This window comes from Plutella xylostella, chromosome 5, assembly GCF_932276165.1.
Source record: "Plutella xylostella chromosome 5, ilPluXylo3.1, whole genome shotgun sequence".
In the NCBI taxonomy this organism is placed as follows: Eukaryota; Metazoa; Arthropoda; class Insecta; order Lepidoptera; family Plutellidae; genus Plutella; species Plutella xylostella.
Window position 1 is genome coordinate 13,080,286 of NC_063985.1, and position 15,647 is coordinate 13,095,932.

The 15,647-nt window shown below is 40.4% G+C and overlaps 1 protein-coding gene across 7 annotated transcripts in view; it reads left to right on the forward strand.

The window, feature by feature from the left end:
* Nucleotides 1–15,647, forward strand: part of LOC105381835 (zwei Ig domain protein zig-8) — a 247,608-nt gene that overhangs the window by 210,723 nt on the left and 21,238 nt on the right. For 4 of the 7 annotated variants that reach the window (XM_048633319.1, XM_048633320.1, XM_048633321.1 and 1 more), the window contains exons 4-5: nt 4,587–4,797; nt 7,391–7,435. In XM_048633319.1, the coding sequence (XP_048489276.1) occupies nt 4,587–4,797; nt 7,391–7,435 (256 nt within the window). Of the gene's footprint in view, nt 1–4,586; nt 4,798–7,172; nt 7,203–7,390; nt 7,436–15,647 lie in introns of all 7 variants that reach the window. The other 3 variants (XM_048633324.1, XM_048633325.1, XM_048633322.1) reach the window with 2 other exon arrangements.

Below are 15,647 nucleotides of genomic sequence, written 5' to 3' on the forward strand. Positions count from 1 at the left end.
AGAAGTTAACGAGTAATTTGCATTTGAGCAAACATTATCGCGAGAGAACAGAAAGAACATCCAACTGTTACCGAGGTCCACGCGGCGCGGGGGCATGGCGTGGGGGCACGGGGCACAGTTACTAACTACTTCTCTAAATACAATCAAGCAAGAAAAGAGCTACATCAAAGCTCGCCGACGTCAATATTTCAGCAAGAGATTTCTACGATGAAACCGAGTCGGCGGGCCCCAGTAATCCTTGGATCACTGATGCAAAATATTGAATAACACCAAACATAATATTATCGTTCGATCTTTACATAAAAGGGACCCGAATAAAATATACCTTTCAGTGCCGAGCTGGAGCCTCCCGCCGGGGCGACGTTTATGAACGTCGAGCGACGCTTATAATCATATAAAGCACGTATTCTTATTTACTCGTCTGATACTCGCGACGTTACGACCACCCACGAGCTTTATGATACATCGGAGTTGTCACATTGGATAAAGTATGGATGTGTGCTACGCTCGCTGTAGTATGCTCGTAGCGCCGCGTAGCAATCTTGTAGCGGCCCGTAGCAGATGCTCGAAACTCTTTCGATGTTCGTGGATACAGAATATATTAAGCTAATCGTATTTAAAAAGCCAATCTGTCAGTTTTATAATATTTTATAGTTATTATCAAATCATGATTTACTTTCAAATTACCATAGAAAAATGTATTATCGTTGCTGGTTAGTGCCGCTGTATTATGTGCCGTTGCCTACCTCGCATGAAAATATTGATATCACGAAAAAGTTAGGGTTTTCCAATAATTCCAATTTCCTTACTAACAAAGTAATATTAGGTAGTTGGTGTCATTGGAATGTTGCATAAATATAAAACAAATTCGATGTGTCAGCATAATTGACCACACAACACGTTCGTTGATATTTTTAATAAAAAAGTGGCTAAATTTCAACTCTTTTTCGCAAAAAAGCGAGTTTACTAACGAGCGCAAACTACTGACGCGCTGCGAGCTAGTTTCAACTTTCATACAACATAAAGAAATAACATTTTATGCTCGTATTTGTTGTTTTTGGTATCGTTATGAATGAGTATATTATAAAGTTATAATATTCACTATAACGCACGTAATAATAAAAAAACAACGAACAAACAATGTGTTTGTGCAACTTTAATCACATCACCGTTGATGTGTAACTGTATCGCCCAGTTTTATGCAAAAACAACTAATTGGCACAAAAAAATCACATTCAAATCAAATGGATCCATCCATTTCGGCTATAATGCCACATACAGACACTCAAATACTCACGTTAAATTGAATTCCATTATTTCCCATGGAGCGGCGCTCGCCCCGCGCGGGGGGACTACTCGCGTTTCACGCGTGTAAAGTTTCAGAGACGTGTTCTACATTTTCTACAATCAGTGCGTTTAATGCAAGGAGACAGAATCGCAGTTGGCAGCAGCTCGCTGAAACTTGGTATGTCGTGAACTAGGAGTGCCCCCCCGGCGTCGGCGGAGGCTCCACATTACAAACAGGTACAATTTCCTCAGAGCTGCTCATTTGCATGCGAGCTCGAATACGTTCACCTCGTCGTACGTAATGCGGCAACAATTGTTGTTCTCTTACACAACTTGAAGTTTAACCTCTTCTTTAGACCCTTAATTTCAGGCGTACACTCTTAAAGGGGATAAGAGCAAGCAACTACATCTTTATGAAAATATCATAAACATATTTCATTATGAAAATTTTGTATGATATTGTTATCCAGCAGACTTAAAATTTTACGCTCATGTACTGCTCGCTCTGATATAAAAGCCGAAAACGCAACACGCACTTCTATTCCTGTTACATTAAGGAAATATGAAAACAGTCTCCAGAAGTGTCTAATGTAAGTGTCTAGTGTAATCTATATTATTTGGTTAATTTGGTTATTTGTATCGTATCTTGTTTAGAATAGTAACGGCCTCGCGTTTCATGTCACGGTGCCATGGTGTGTGGCTAAGAACAATGCCAACCTTCATCCTCCATGGTTCATGGTGTCAAAAAAGCAGGAATAGAAATAATCCTGGCAAGAGCGGCCTGCGCTAAACCGAACACCGCCTATATTATTAATGGCGAATACTTCAAACGGGCGACTGGCTTTGATGTCTGCGCATAAATAACTGCCAAAGAAGCGACTCGGTTGCCTTTTACTCTTTTTCTGTAACAGTTTAATAACATTTTAAAAGGATGGTCCCGGAAAAACAATTTCATTTTGGCTCGTTCGCCGCCGAACCGGTCGAAGTTTGTCAGGATTTACACAACGAATAGCTGTCGTTATGTTGTTACTACACGGAGGAACTCGTAGGCAATTGCACAAGCGCATCCACTATGGGAAATAAAAAGGTGATAGGTATGTAGGTTCTTATAAAAAATAGTTATAAAATTCAAAATAACATACTTAATTCCGTAAATTAAATGAAAGAACTCAAACTTCTATGTAACCTATCCTAAGCAGTTTTAAACAACTGAACAGATTTTTATGAGATAAAACTTTAATCTGGGACTCTATTTATTTTATTTAAATCAATGACTATTTAAATGTCGTCCAATGTAATTTCAGGACGAGTCGGTTATTCCCGCGGCGAGGACTGAAACTTTCAACAGATCGTTACTTTGTTTGTTCAGTATTCACACTGGTGAAGCCTGGGACCTATTACCCAACTTTGCAGACAAAAACCTTCGTATAAGTTCTCCTCAAGCGGTTTAGCGTAGATAAATATAACTCCTTTATCGACATGGGGTCATCGCACTGCGTATCAAATAGAGTTTAGTGTAAATGAGAGAAGTTTGAAGGTAAAAGAGACATACCTGGCGCGGTGTCTGTGTCATTGTGTAGATAATATTTTCACGGCGCATTTCCCTGAAGCCTCGTGAGCCTCTCGAGTGGAGAGCGGGCGAGAGCCGCCAGCGGACGGGCGCCCTGGCAACGACACTTCCTTAAAAAACTCTTTAAACATCTGTACGTAGGTACATTTATACAACATTTTCAGACTTTTATTTAAAAGTTTCGGTATTTTTTATCTCAAATGCTGTACGAGTCGAATTTAGGTACTACGCAAGGTAAAGCTACGTTTACACTTTCTTGTAACATCCAGCTTCACACACACATACACACAATCACAAAGCACGTGGAAAGGCGCACCCACACAGCGCACGAGGCTCAATATCAGCAACACATGACACGGGCTTTGTATTCAAATATCAGCTTTTCTTGGAATTAAAATCTCGGGTCCGATCTGAGCCGGCCCTCGCGAGCCCCGGGCCCTTCCCCTCCAATACATTAGTCTGACCCTGATCAAATATACATGCGGACCCGATACACATCGTGGCCAAGACCCATTGTTATGTCTTGGTTTGCTGTGTGAATGTTATTTTTATGTCAGATAACTTAGCGGTTTACTTGGTACACGAGGTCTATTTTAACCCCTGCGGCATACAAAGCAGTAAGATAGTTTGTTTATTCTTCTATACCTTACAATCATGTCTGTACCTCCTGTAGGTTGGCTGGTAGAAAATGCTCTCAGCATTAAGCCCTCCTTTTGTATATTTATTTCATTATATTTGTGCAGTCAATAATTAAATATGTAAATAAATGTCAAAAGCGCAACTTGTTCAAGAATGTAGCGAGAAGGCGAAATCTCTTCATCATGCTTCATATAGATCTACGTTATAATAAACTATTTAGCACTTACTCACATCGAAGCCAATATCTCTGTTTCAATACTATAATACATTTTAAGGCACAAGTGACGCCCGCTGTGGCCTCGGTGGAGCGGCTGGGAGCAGGCCGCGGGCTTCTTTGATGTGAGCGTTTCCTCAAGAAGGATCCGACTTACTAAATACATATGTATAAAGGGTCTGTTGTTTTTTTTAGAAAACAATGCCTAAGGGCTCGGTAAGCCCTTAATGTAGTGTTACAAAGGAAATAGGGCCGGCTTTGTGAGTGATCAACTGAAATTGTTTTTAGATATAAAGGAAAGAAAGTAGAATATAAATAAACTGTTCCTCATGTACACTATTGAAAGGAAAATGTATCATACAAATTCTTTTAATGTTTCATATTTTTTTCAATACTTGAACTTACGTTTTCTAGGCACTTCGCGATGCGATTTTAAGAATATCAAACCAATTATATTCCTTCCCAGTAGAAGGCAAATTGAAGTAAAGTTTGGTTAGCGGAAGTGTTTTTGCGGAGTGTTCGCGTCGCCTGGTTTACATAATATCAATAAAAGGCGGGACAGTAGCTCGACTGACACTTTCACGACCTTTAAGAGTGTTTTTCCTATATAGAATAGGTAAATTAGGTAATTTATTATAAATGTTACACAGCTATACTTTTATCTAACTGTTAAAATTGCATTACTCATAGTTACAAATTAGGTACGTTTTTTTAAACTCACGTCACAAAATCTAATAATATATCCATAATGATTCTGCTACTATTTTATACGTTTCCCTCTTTATTCTACCTCGGGTCCCACCCCATCTATCCAAGAGCTCTCTTTTGCAGCTATTACAGATACCTCGCAGCTTCTAACCCCCCTCTCCCCCGCAGGTGTCGTGGATCCGCCACCGCGACCTGCACATCCTGACGGTGGGCGGCTACACGTACACGTCGGACCAGCGCTTCCAGGCGTCGCACGCGCCGCTGGGCGACGACTGGACGCTGCACATCAAGTGGGCCCAGCAGCGGGACGCCGGGGTTTACGAGTGCCAGGTGTCCACGCAGCCCGTGCGCAGCTACTTCGTCACGCTGCATGTCGTCGGTGAGTTTAGGACACGCATTTTGTGTGACCAGTATGGAATGAGAGGTGATTTGGTGGTGAAATTGAAATAGGTATGTTACTGTACTGTTGAATTATAGTTGTGAAGGGTTTGGAACGCATACTGGTAGATAACTACGAAAATGTAAAGGTATAGAATACGGATTAAAATGCAAATATTTCATAGAATCTCGAAAGTAGGCTGAAGTGCCAATATTTTAGCTCAGAAATTAATACAAAAAGCGGGACTTTAGTAAATTACATTTAAACTTAAAAGTTAATCTTTACAATAATTATAGTTAGCGAAGTCCCATATTTTCAAAACCCCGTCAAGCGTGGCCCAAATTCTATCGCAAGTCCGCGCGCGCGGGTAATTCGTTTAGCGAAGCTTTTAAAACAGCGCTGTTTATAAGCTGATGAGCGAAGAGCCGCGACGTGCTGGGACATTCTGGGACATTCCGGGACATCCGAGGCGAGCGCTGCGGAGGTCATTTCCGTTCACTACTTTTTGCGGCGCAATTAAAAGTTTCTGGGACAATATTGTCTTTCCACAAATTTTGCCGTTCCCGAGAGCTGTTTGACACAGGTTTAAAAGCGGTTTGGGTGACCTAAAACCCCTACCTAGCTAAATTTATGTCGACTGTGTACTGCCAGTAACAAAAGTCATGATGAAACTGAAGCACGTTATACAATAGGGATGAGCTTGTTAGACAAAGTGTGAACACAATGTTTAATTCATGTCTGGGTGTAACCTGGTATATTGCCCTGAATTATAAACTGTTTCATTAGAAAGGGTTAAACAACAGCTATAACTGGGGCGCGGCCGTGTCTCTCACACGTTGTGAAGTAGCGTCGGATCGCGCGCAGCCGGCGGAATCAGCGAGCTATCTAGTTTATAGCAGCGCCCCGTGATTGGGTGCGCACTTTTATTTAACAAGGTTGTATCGGGAAGCATTAGCAGGGCTATATTTGCATTCCATTTGATTGTGTCGTAGTGATGGGACAAAATCGGTGCTCGATAGATTGATATAAAAAATCACTAAGAGATTCACTGGTCATAACGAAACATTCAGCCTGCGGGAAGAATGGCAAGTTAAAAGAAAATAAAAAAAAGGCATGAAATTAAATAAATATATACGAGAAAAATCCATGTTTATTTGTGTTAAAAGTTATCGATACCGATGCCTGCGGGGTCGCCGGCGGCGTGCGGGAGCCGGCGGCCATTGTCACGACACATTTTAACATATTTATTGATACGGATGCGCGTGCTTTGAATTAATCGCGCGACGACCGAAACACCAATTTGTTGTAAATCCCGATAAAAGCGCGTCGTGCCGACTGCCTGTATACTCTGTACAGCGGCATTCATCAGCGCGTATTGTATTTGTCTAAATAATCGCGTCGCGATGCGGGCGGGTTTGTTCCGGTCATCGCCTCCGAATATATACAAATTCCAAAATTGACAATTTAGCCGAATTTTAATAGCTTTTGAATTGAAAATGCGTATTTTATTGGTAAACGCGCCGCGTGTTGAGGTTTGATTAATGCGCCGCTTTGTGCCCGCGATCTGTTGCACAACTTGATAACAACATGCTCTAAATATTTCGATACATACTCATTACACTGTCGTAAAATCTATTAAAACTTTTGGAAATGATAAAATTTAAAAAAGGGTAAAGTAAAATAATACAAGTTAGTATCATCGTGTTAAACTATACATAATATATAATGTATTCTGTAGCGGCACGCTCGCGCGCGGGGATCCATCGTATCGTTACTTCTTGTAATAAAAATAAGCAAATAATTCTCGTGGGATGCGCGGTGGGCGCGCACAATAAATATTATAATTTTATTATTAGCGGCCGCGGAGGGTGAATACAGAAATTTCCATCATTTTCTTAGCTTTATTTGCAGTGAATTCAATGTTCCATTTTCTCTCGGGTCAGTTGAATGCGTGCCAAGCGCGGAATATATTTATGTGTAACTTTTCACCCCAAAAAGAACCTTACAGGCAATAGTCAGTTGCGACCTTTCATTTTTCGGTTCCTTCATTTGTGTAAAATAATTCAATCTTTCTTGTTACTTCCGCATTCGACCCGGAAAATTTACTGAATTCTGTCCGGGCGGCCGGCACTGCTACCGCGAGAACACACAAAGTAAATGCCACCAAAAAGTTTGTTATTGTTTTGATCAGCGAAACACAGAGAGTCGTTTTTGGTAAACACATCAATATTGTGTCAAGTTATGAGTAACAATTTCAGGTGTCACCATACACGAGGTAGCAATTTCCTGTTTGTTTGTGTGAGGTTGTAGGTACAGTTAGTGACATAATGCATGTACTGTGATGGTGGAAGTTGACCCGAGCTCGTTGTCGGCAGCCTGCTTGCCGACGGTGGCGCGGCCGTGCGGTGAGTAGACACACTATCTACTGTTCCATCTCAATGTTCCTTCTACGTGTTTTATCCTTTATGATACAGGTTCTTCGATTGTCCAAACGGCGGGAATAGCTGAACAATTATATAAGGTGTACCTACATTAAATGACCAAATATGAATGCGTACAAATACAGTTGAGTACAGGTGTTCGCTGTCCGCAGATTGCGAGGACGTGTACCAGCGCATGGCGGCGGACGCGGGCCGAGGTCTGTCCCAGTTCTGTTGCTGCAACCTGCAAGTCTGTTTGTTCTTCACTAACCGGCCTGCTATTTGTCTTCATTAACAGCCGAAAAACAACGAGCAAACTATAAACCTGCACTGATTTATTCCGCCGCCCGCGCGACGGCGCGCTGCCGGTCAAACGGCGCATCGTTGTTTTGGGACTTTTTTAAAACGAAGCACCTGTTTCGAAACAGAAGATGAGCGAAATTGTAATTTTGCTATTACCAGGACTCTGCTATTTAGTTATTCATTTGAACTCATTTTTACTAGTAACTTTTATAAATTGTAAAAAATACCTGTATTTGAAAAAGTGCTTGACACGGTCCTCGGAAATGTATATGGTATATTATGTAGTTACATAAAAATAACACAGTTTATGAAACGTGACATTTAGTGCTTTCGTTAAAGTCCTCCCTTGATGTGTGTGTGTGTGTGTGTGTGTGTGTGTGTGTGTGACCGAGTGAGTGCTCGAAACGGTCCCGGATTCATTTACTAACGCAGATTTATAGCAACCCTCGCTTTTAACGAAATGTAATGATTTATATATTTGAGAGTATTTTTTGTTTTATTCTTGTTTGAGTTTAATTTAGTTTGTGTGAATATGTGGATTCTGTGTGTGGTTTGATTTCATATAACTAATTACTAATATTGCCGAAGCCCCGAGAGGCGCCGCGACCCCGGGGGGCCAGGGGGGTGGGGGGGAAGGTCGCGTCCTACAGGCGAGTACATTCGGATATTTTTATCGCTCGATAATCATAAACGGGAGTGGGTAAACGTAAAACTTAATAAAATACGCTGCGATAAAGTTAGCCTGAAATATTCTTATAAATGAAGTAAGACGTACTTACTTTGAGTAAGATACTTTGTTGCTATATGAACAGAAATATTTTAGTGCTCTTATTTAACATTTAACGAGAAACAAAGTGATATACATAGGTACTTATAAAAACAATAGTTTGTATATTTTCATACCTACCAGAAATAAAGCACACTCCGTGCAAGCTCGAGTACCCGCTGTACTTGCCACGCACACAGGCACACACACGCATATACACCCAACACACGTATACGTGCAAGCACATATAACAATGGACATCGGCCGCCATTATGGGTTCATCATTAACATTACTAAAGATCGGATTAATTCAAAAAATGGATATGCATTACGAAACACAAGAACGGATTCATTTTAAAAAATGTATGAATTTCCAGCAACAAACGAATTTATTTTGTTTAATTCTTTCGGAACACACCGCGTCGGCTCTCGTTATTTGTCGAGAACTGAAAGAGGCCTTCAAATATTTTAATTACTGAAATAAATTTTGTAAATGGTACGCGTCGTCCATTTTGCTTTTACATGCATGTCGCTGAAAACGGAAACGTTTTTGAACGAAGATGTAGAGACAGATATCGAGGCTCCTTTTCTGTACGTAGAAAATAATCTGTCGTCAAGTTTATAGAACTTTATTATCTGTATCGTTTTGTATTATTACATTACGTATTTTATTTTGATGTTTAAAGTATTATTTTACTATTAATGGTTTTATTAATTTAGTTTCGAGCTATACGCCAAATACTGTTATTCAATAACCTTAATACTCGTAACCTGAGTACTAAATTCATGTACATTTACAATATACATTCCACACATTGGCAATTAGACACACAAGCCGTTTTGCCGCCAATGACCGCGGGTCCCGACCTGGACGTGGAGAACAGAAGTAGGCGGCGGCGGCTATTTTATAACCCTCGATTTCGGTCTTCAGGTGAGTAAACAAGATTTGCATGTTCAGTTAATTGAGATTAATATTCAAACTGCTGCTGTACGTGGAATTATTCATCAGAAATGTTGTTAACATGGTTATGACCTCCTCGGCCGTGCTTGTGTACGTGTATACAATACAGGGCCAGTGTAAGGGGATAGGTATTATGTGTATGTGCGTGGAATGTGAGCGATGCTACTAATTTGGCGACGTCTTGTGGCGCTGCGTCATTGCGGCATTCCTGGCTGCGGCTACCTCCACTGACGAGTGTGTCTTCAGTGGTTAATGTTTATGAGAATACAAATGGTCTAAGGTTTCATTATTACTAACGTATAAAATTAACGTAATTTGTTTTATACGTAATAGGAAGTCACAATGAGACCACTACACGGTGTACGACTCGAATCAATAAAATAAGTTAGTAGGAGGCTACGAAGCTACGAGCTTGGCTACGACGCTACGCCGTAGCACCGGCGTAGCAACCATCGTAGTCGTAGCCACAAAACCATTGCAACATACTAGTTTGCTCGCAATGATAAACCACGTCTGAAAAATTCAGTGATAGTGATAGCTAGACTCATCATTAAGACAGTAGTTTGAGGGTATCCAGGTATGAAAGGTGGGCACAGTTGAAAGGTGGTTAATTAGTGTTCGGTGCTGGGCCGGGTTTGATTGGTGGCTCCATTACTGCTAGCACGGAACCCGACACCCGGCGGGACGACCCGCAGGTGACCCGGACCAGGGATCCGCACGCAATGGATGCCTATCTTCTAATGAATGGTAGATCACTTTCATTTTCCATACTAGGTTCAAGGTTAGGTACGTTACTTGATCTGTATTGGCAAGTACTTTATTTATTGTGATGGGGATTTATCAATTTTGAGATAGATTTGACATTTTGCCCTTCGCTTTGAAATAGTTAATGCTACTGAAACACTATCTGTGAAGCGAACAGTTTAGCTGAGGGGAAAATAAAATGAAAAGCTGGGTTCTATCAGCCAAAACAATCTCTTACAAGCCGTGTTTAGGTCGGAGATAAAAGATTAAAGCCACAGAGAAGTGTGCGGCAAAATAAAGTAAAGCCTTACATGCCTTTTTGTAAACAGGTAAGTACCTATAAAATAAAGGCTCTAATTTTAAAAGGTAGCTACTATAACTATTTGTTTAGAAAGATTCATGAAAATTTTAGACGCTTTTAACCCCTGGAGGTAGAGTAAGAAATACAAATATAAATCTGAATACCTAATACAATTATCAAATACTTTGACTCTTAAAAAAACCAGAGGGTAACAAAAAAATATGGAAAAAACGTAATATCCTTTTATATATCAATACCAACCTAGATATCAAAATCGAGATTGTTTAAAGTTCTTTCTGTTAACCATTATTAAGTCATAATAATATTATTCCGTTGGAAATAAAGGTACTTACATCATGAAATTATTTAAACTCTAAACTAAATCCCCATTAAATCTCATTGTAGGAGCAGAGAGCAGTAAAATCAGTTTGAAACTAAAATAACAGATTTAGAAGGTTTTCCCTCTGAAACTACATTATATATGTGTGTGTAACTGTATGTATGTGTACCTATATACACACAGGTAGTTGTGGGCGAGTGAGTGGCGAGCGAGGCAAACATGCTGAGCTAAATGAAATCTACCCTCTCCTACCTGAACAGAGTATCTCTTCATATAATGAGGTAACCATTTCATACTAGAAGGTACGAACTGAAAACCTATTTTAGTAAGAATAAGCTCTACGTAATATCACTTCATAAGATAAATTTTGTTGGTATATTAGTTATTCCGTGGGCCGGTCGCACACAGTCGGCGACCGCTCCCGACTCCGCCGCCGCTGATCCTCACGTAATATGAAGCGATCCGTCACACGCACACAGACGCCACTCACATTCAAAACTTGTTTACAGCGTCCGTTGTCTCAAAGGCCTTCTATTTATAATCCCTTCGCCATCCTTTATCCCCCAAACGGTGTCAATTTGATATGCTATCGGTCCACTGTGTGTGTGGCTGCTATGCTGGTGTACATAAGGGTTGATATTGTTTGTGGTGGCGCCGGGCGTCAGGAAATGACGCGCGTGCTTGGACGGCGCTAAACGCTTTACGGCGCTCGCTCGCCGCGCGGTGCCACACATTTTTAGATGTCGCTTTTTGAGCTCGCCCGCGCCGCCGCGTGACGCCGACGGGGCACCACGAGCTATTTTAACCTTTTATAGAGCAGGATGAAAGTTCATTGTTTTACCCGCCAGTTTTCTACACTATTGTATCATAATGGGTATTATAACTTACTACGAACATCAAAAATCTGAATCAGAAAGCCACTGAAAACTTGGTGCCTGTATCTTACATAAATATTTCAGAAACTATAAGAAGAAGTAGAATTTACTGCTTTAAAATATGCATCATAACATTTGTATTTTATTGATAAAGATAAAGGAACACATTGGATATTATAATCCTTACTTCCAGTCCTCCTATCAATTATAAGTTAAGGGTTAATAGATTCAGTGAATTTCCATCTTAAGTTACCAGGCGATCATGGATCCGCAGTGGGTATGCATTAGCCGTGGGCCATAATTCACCGAGGGCCGTTATGAGGTTAGTGGGAAATGAGCGAGCATTACTCACGTCTCGCGTCACACACGCGGGGGAAATCACCGATAGTTGGTAATTGTCGATCGGCCCGTCCCATGTACTTGCGAGCATACGGTCCATTATCCCGCGTGTACCTATGTACTGCGGTGTGTGGGCTTGCGGTAGTAGATCCTTCGAATAGGAACTTAATCTATCATTTAAATGACAAAATTCTATTTGGAGAAGGTCTTGATGTGTGAGCAGCTCAAAATCGCTTTCGAAAATAAGCATTGAATGTCCTTACAGGGCTTAAAATAAGCTGAATCTGTTATAAATAGTAATCTTAATTGTCAGTGAGTGGTTTACAATATTTGGTGTTTGTTGTTTACTTCCAAAATCTCAACATTATTGTCCAATAAACTTGACGTCACCGGACATACACACAGGGGCGTCAGTAAATCATACGAACATAACAAGTAGCACACCGCTTTATATGTAGTTCGTACTTTGCAGCTGAGATTTATGGCTCAAGGTAGTTTGAAGTAGCTGCAGGCGATACAGTGGAGGATCTTATTTATCTGTATATTTTAGATGTATTTGGATTTCTGTCGGAAATAGGTCAGATAAAAGCCATATCGTACGAACCATCGGTATACCAGGTACATTATTTCCACTTTACAACATATTTTCCACGGTAATTTCCATTCCCCTTTTTCTATTTAATTTTGTCTGTCGCGATGAATGAAGGATAGCTCTACTGAGCTCATAATTCTTTAAATAGTAACTCATGCATTTTTGGACTTTGACTATGCCGTCTATACCCTGTCCGTCGAAGAATAGTCTCGTTTTAATAAACAAAGTGCTACTTGTAACACTTCAGTATGAGTCAAGCAGTATCTAACGAAGTTAAATTGATGTTCAGTGGAGCTGAGCCCCATCGGTCCAGCACTAGTGTGTCAGGAGACAACCGGCTCTGCTGGGTTATTCTAGCTTAAATAGCTACTATACAAAATAAATACCTTATGATGAATACAACTCAGTTTTTTGTAAGCTGGTGTGAGCACTCTGCCCCGGTAAAGCTGTGCCCTGTGTGCCGCTGCTCGGTAAATCAGCAACACACGGCAACTTGTGCAGAAATCTTGCAACTGCCCGTGTGCGTGTACTGTACACGGATGATATATCTGTTGCAGCTTCACTACTTCAAAAAACTTATCTTGTACTTTGTCGGTGAAAACAGTATCTCTACCATAATGTACAGAATAGATATATTTTGTATATTATATAGAAACAGTGTACGGAACGACTGAAGACGTTATAGTTGATAGTTCATTTACTTTGTAAATAGTCATTGAAATAACCAGATAGAATAGTTAGCCCGATCACACACGTAAAGGTTCTGGAACATTCCATAGTTTTCCTGAAATTTCCATAATGTTCTAGACTTATATGTATAGAATAGAATGTTCGATAATAGTCCAGAAAGTTCTAGAACAATGGCCAGGGAATGTTCCATAACGTCCGCGAACCTTCTAGACATAAGTTAGGTACTTATAGTTGTTCGATGTATTGTTTATGTTTGTACCTACTTTGGTAATAATAATAATAAATAGTGTGACCTCGGGTATCTCTGGAACAATCGGGAAGATCGCTCGCCGGACTATACAGGGTGTTGCAAAATTGGTATACTAAGCCGAAACATACATGTGCAGCATGATATTAGATATACCGTATGGTATATCTAAGCCCGAAACTGAAATCAGAATTAGGAAATTCGCGAAAAAAAAATTTTTTTTCCATAGTAAAAAGTCACGTAACCAACAAAGTTTCTATGGAAAATGTATTTTTTTTTCGCGAATTTTCAAATTCTGATTTTAGTTTCAGGCTTAGATATACCATGCTGCACATGTAGGTTTCGGCTTAGTATACCCTTTTTGCAACACCCTGTATAAAGAGACGGGTCCGGCGAATAATATAGTCAGTTTAATAGAAAAAGTGAAACAGTAAACATCTCCAGTGAATTGTGAACAATAATACCAGTGTTTTATTTCGAAGACTCAACAGGCTAATATATAGCTACCTCTACGTCAGTGGCATTTCCTCATCTTCCTGAAGAACCAAACAGGTGCAACCGCCACTTCCTTCGCACCGTATAGTAATAGTTCATGAAACGGTCGAAGTGATCCGCACAAACAGTCTAAGCATAACAGTTATGAGCAATAGCTGTCTGCTCGTTATTTTAACAAATTGTCAACACCTATAAAACCTTATTGTCTGCGTCGGACACTCAGGGCTATAGTCCGCTAGTCACAACTTGCAACACAACATGAGCAACGAGCTAGCATGGACGGAATGGCTGACAACTAATCCTGCTGGCTAATCTTTTCACCACGCTGAAATATGACAATGTTTTGTAACGTTTGATTGTTTTGTTCTAAATATACCTATTGATAAAGTCTATAACCAACAAATAGTTGTCCATCATCATAATTATAATTTACTTAACACATAAGTAAGGAACAACAATGATAGTGGACTAGGGCGAGTGACATGTGAAGTGTTGTGGTGGCGGTGGCGTGGCGGTGGCGTGGCGGTGGCGCGTTGAGGAGCAGACGCGTCCCCGCGGCCACTCGCCGTGACCCCGGTGACCTCAGAATAAACTAAATTATTTGCGAAAACGATTTACTTTAATAGGTTCATAAATTTCACTGCCCTTGTACTTGCACTTAAGTACTCTATTATCGGTTGTAGTTTGTGTTTTATTACTTTGTAAACCCTCGAGGTTGTATAGGGAATCTATTGTTTGTGGCGTTATGGAGATTTATGGCAGCTTTCAGTGCAAGCGTTACTCATTGTGACGAAATATAGGTTTGTAAAGTTCAGTAATGAGAGGTGAAGTACGAACTGGCAGCTGTGCTGGCGGGTGTGGACGTGATTGTCGGTTATTTTCTTCAATTCTTCCATTACCTCCCCCCTTGCCCCGCTAGTAGGTACTCTAGGTACTAATGTCGCCGCCCGCCCGCCGCCGCCGCCGCCGCCGCTCTGTGAGACGTTCCCGATATTTCCCAGTCCCTGATTCAATGCTTGCTACAATCTGCGAGCGCGCGACAAATCTCCACTATTTGATCTATTCCAGCTACAAATAGTTCCGAGAGTCGGCGAGCGTCCGCTGAATGGTTCAATAGCTGGAAAATCTACCTTATGTATGTTGATTAAGTGAAAACTATTGGATCAAAATTACCTCTCCTAGTCAGGTATAAATTTCCGCTGAAACGAATTAAGTCGTTGATTGATTTTGTTTGTGGCTGGTCCATATTATATATATATAGTATAGGTATAATGTTTTGTTTATATTTGTTTTAAGGGTTTTAAAAAAGTATTAAATACTAGTGCTTCAGTAAGATCACAATTTTTCCATGTCTAGATGAGTGGCTGGCGCGCGGTGCCGCGTGACTTATGACGTCATAATTCAGCGCTCGCCACTAATATATCACATCTAGCGCACTAAGTACTTGAGTTATACTCCATACATTGCCAGATAAATCATACGGTTTATCTTAAACTAGCTTTTAAAATATGCAACCATAAATTTATGGTTATGCAGCAGTCAATATTTTATGTTTTTTTATAATTTGATAAATATGGATTGAATTTTGCTCTACCTATTTGAACGATATTTATTCAATTATTCGTCTCCCGCACCTGAGGGGGTACTTTGCTTAGACTCACCGAAAAATAGGTTCACGTTCAATCAAAAACAAAGTCAAATATTACAATGATTTGCCGATAGTCATAATATTACTCTACCACCATTTCACAAAGACTCCGTCATTAAAGAGTAAAGA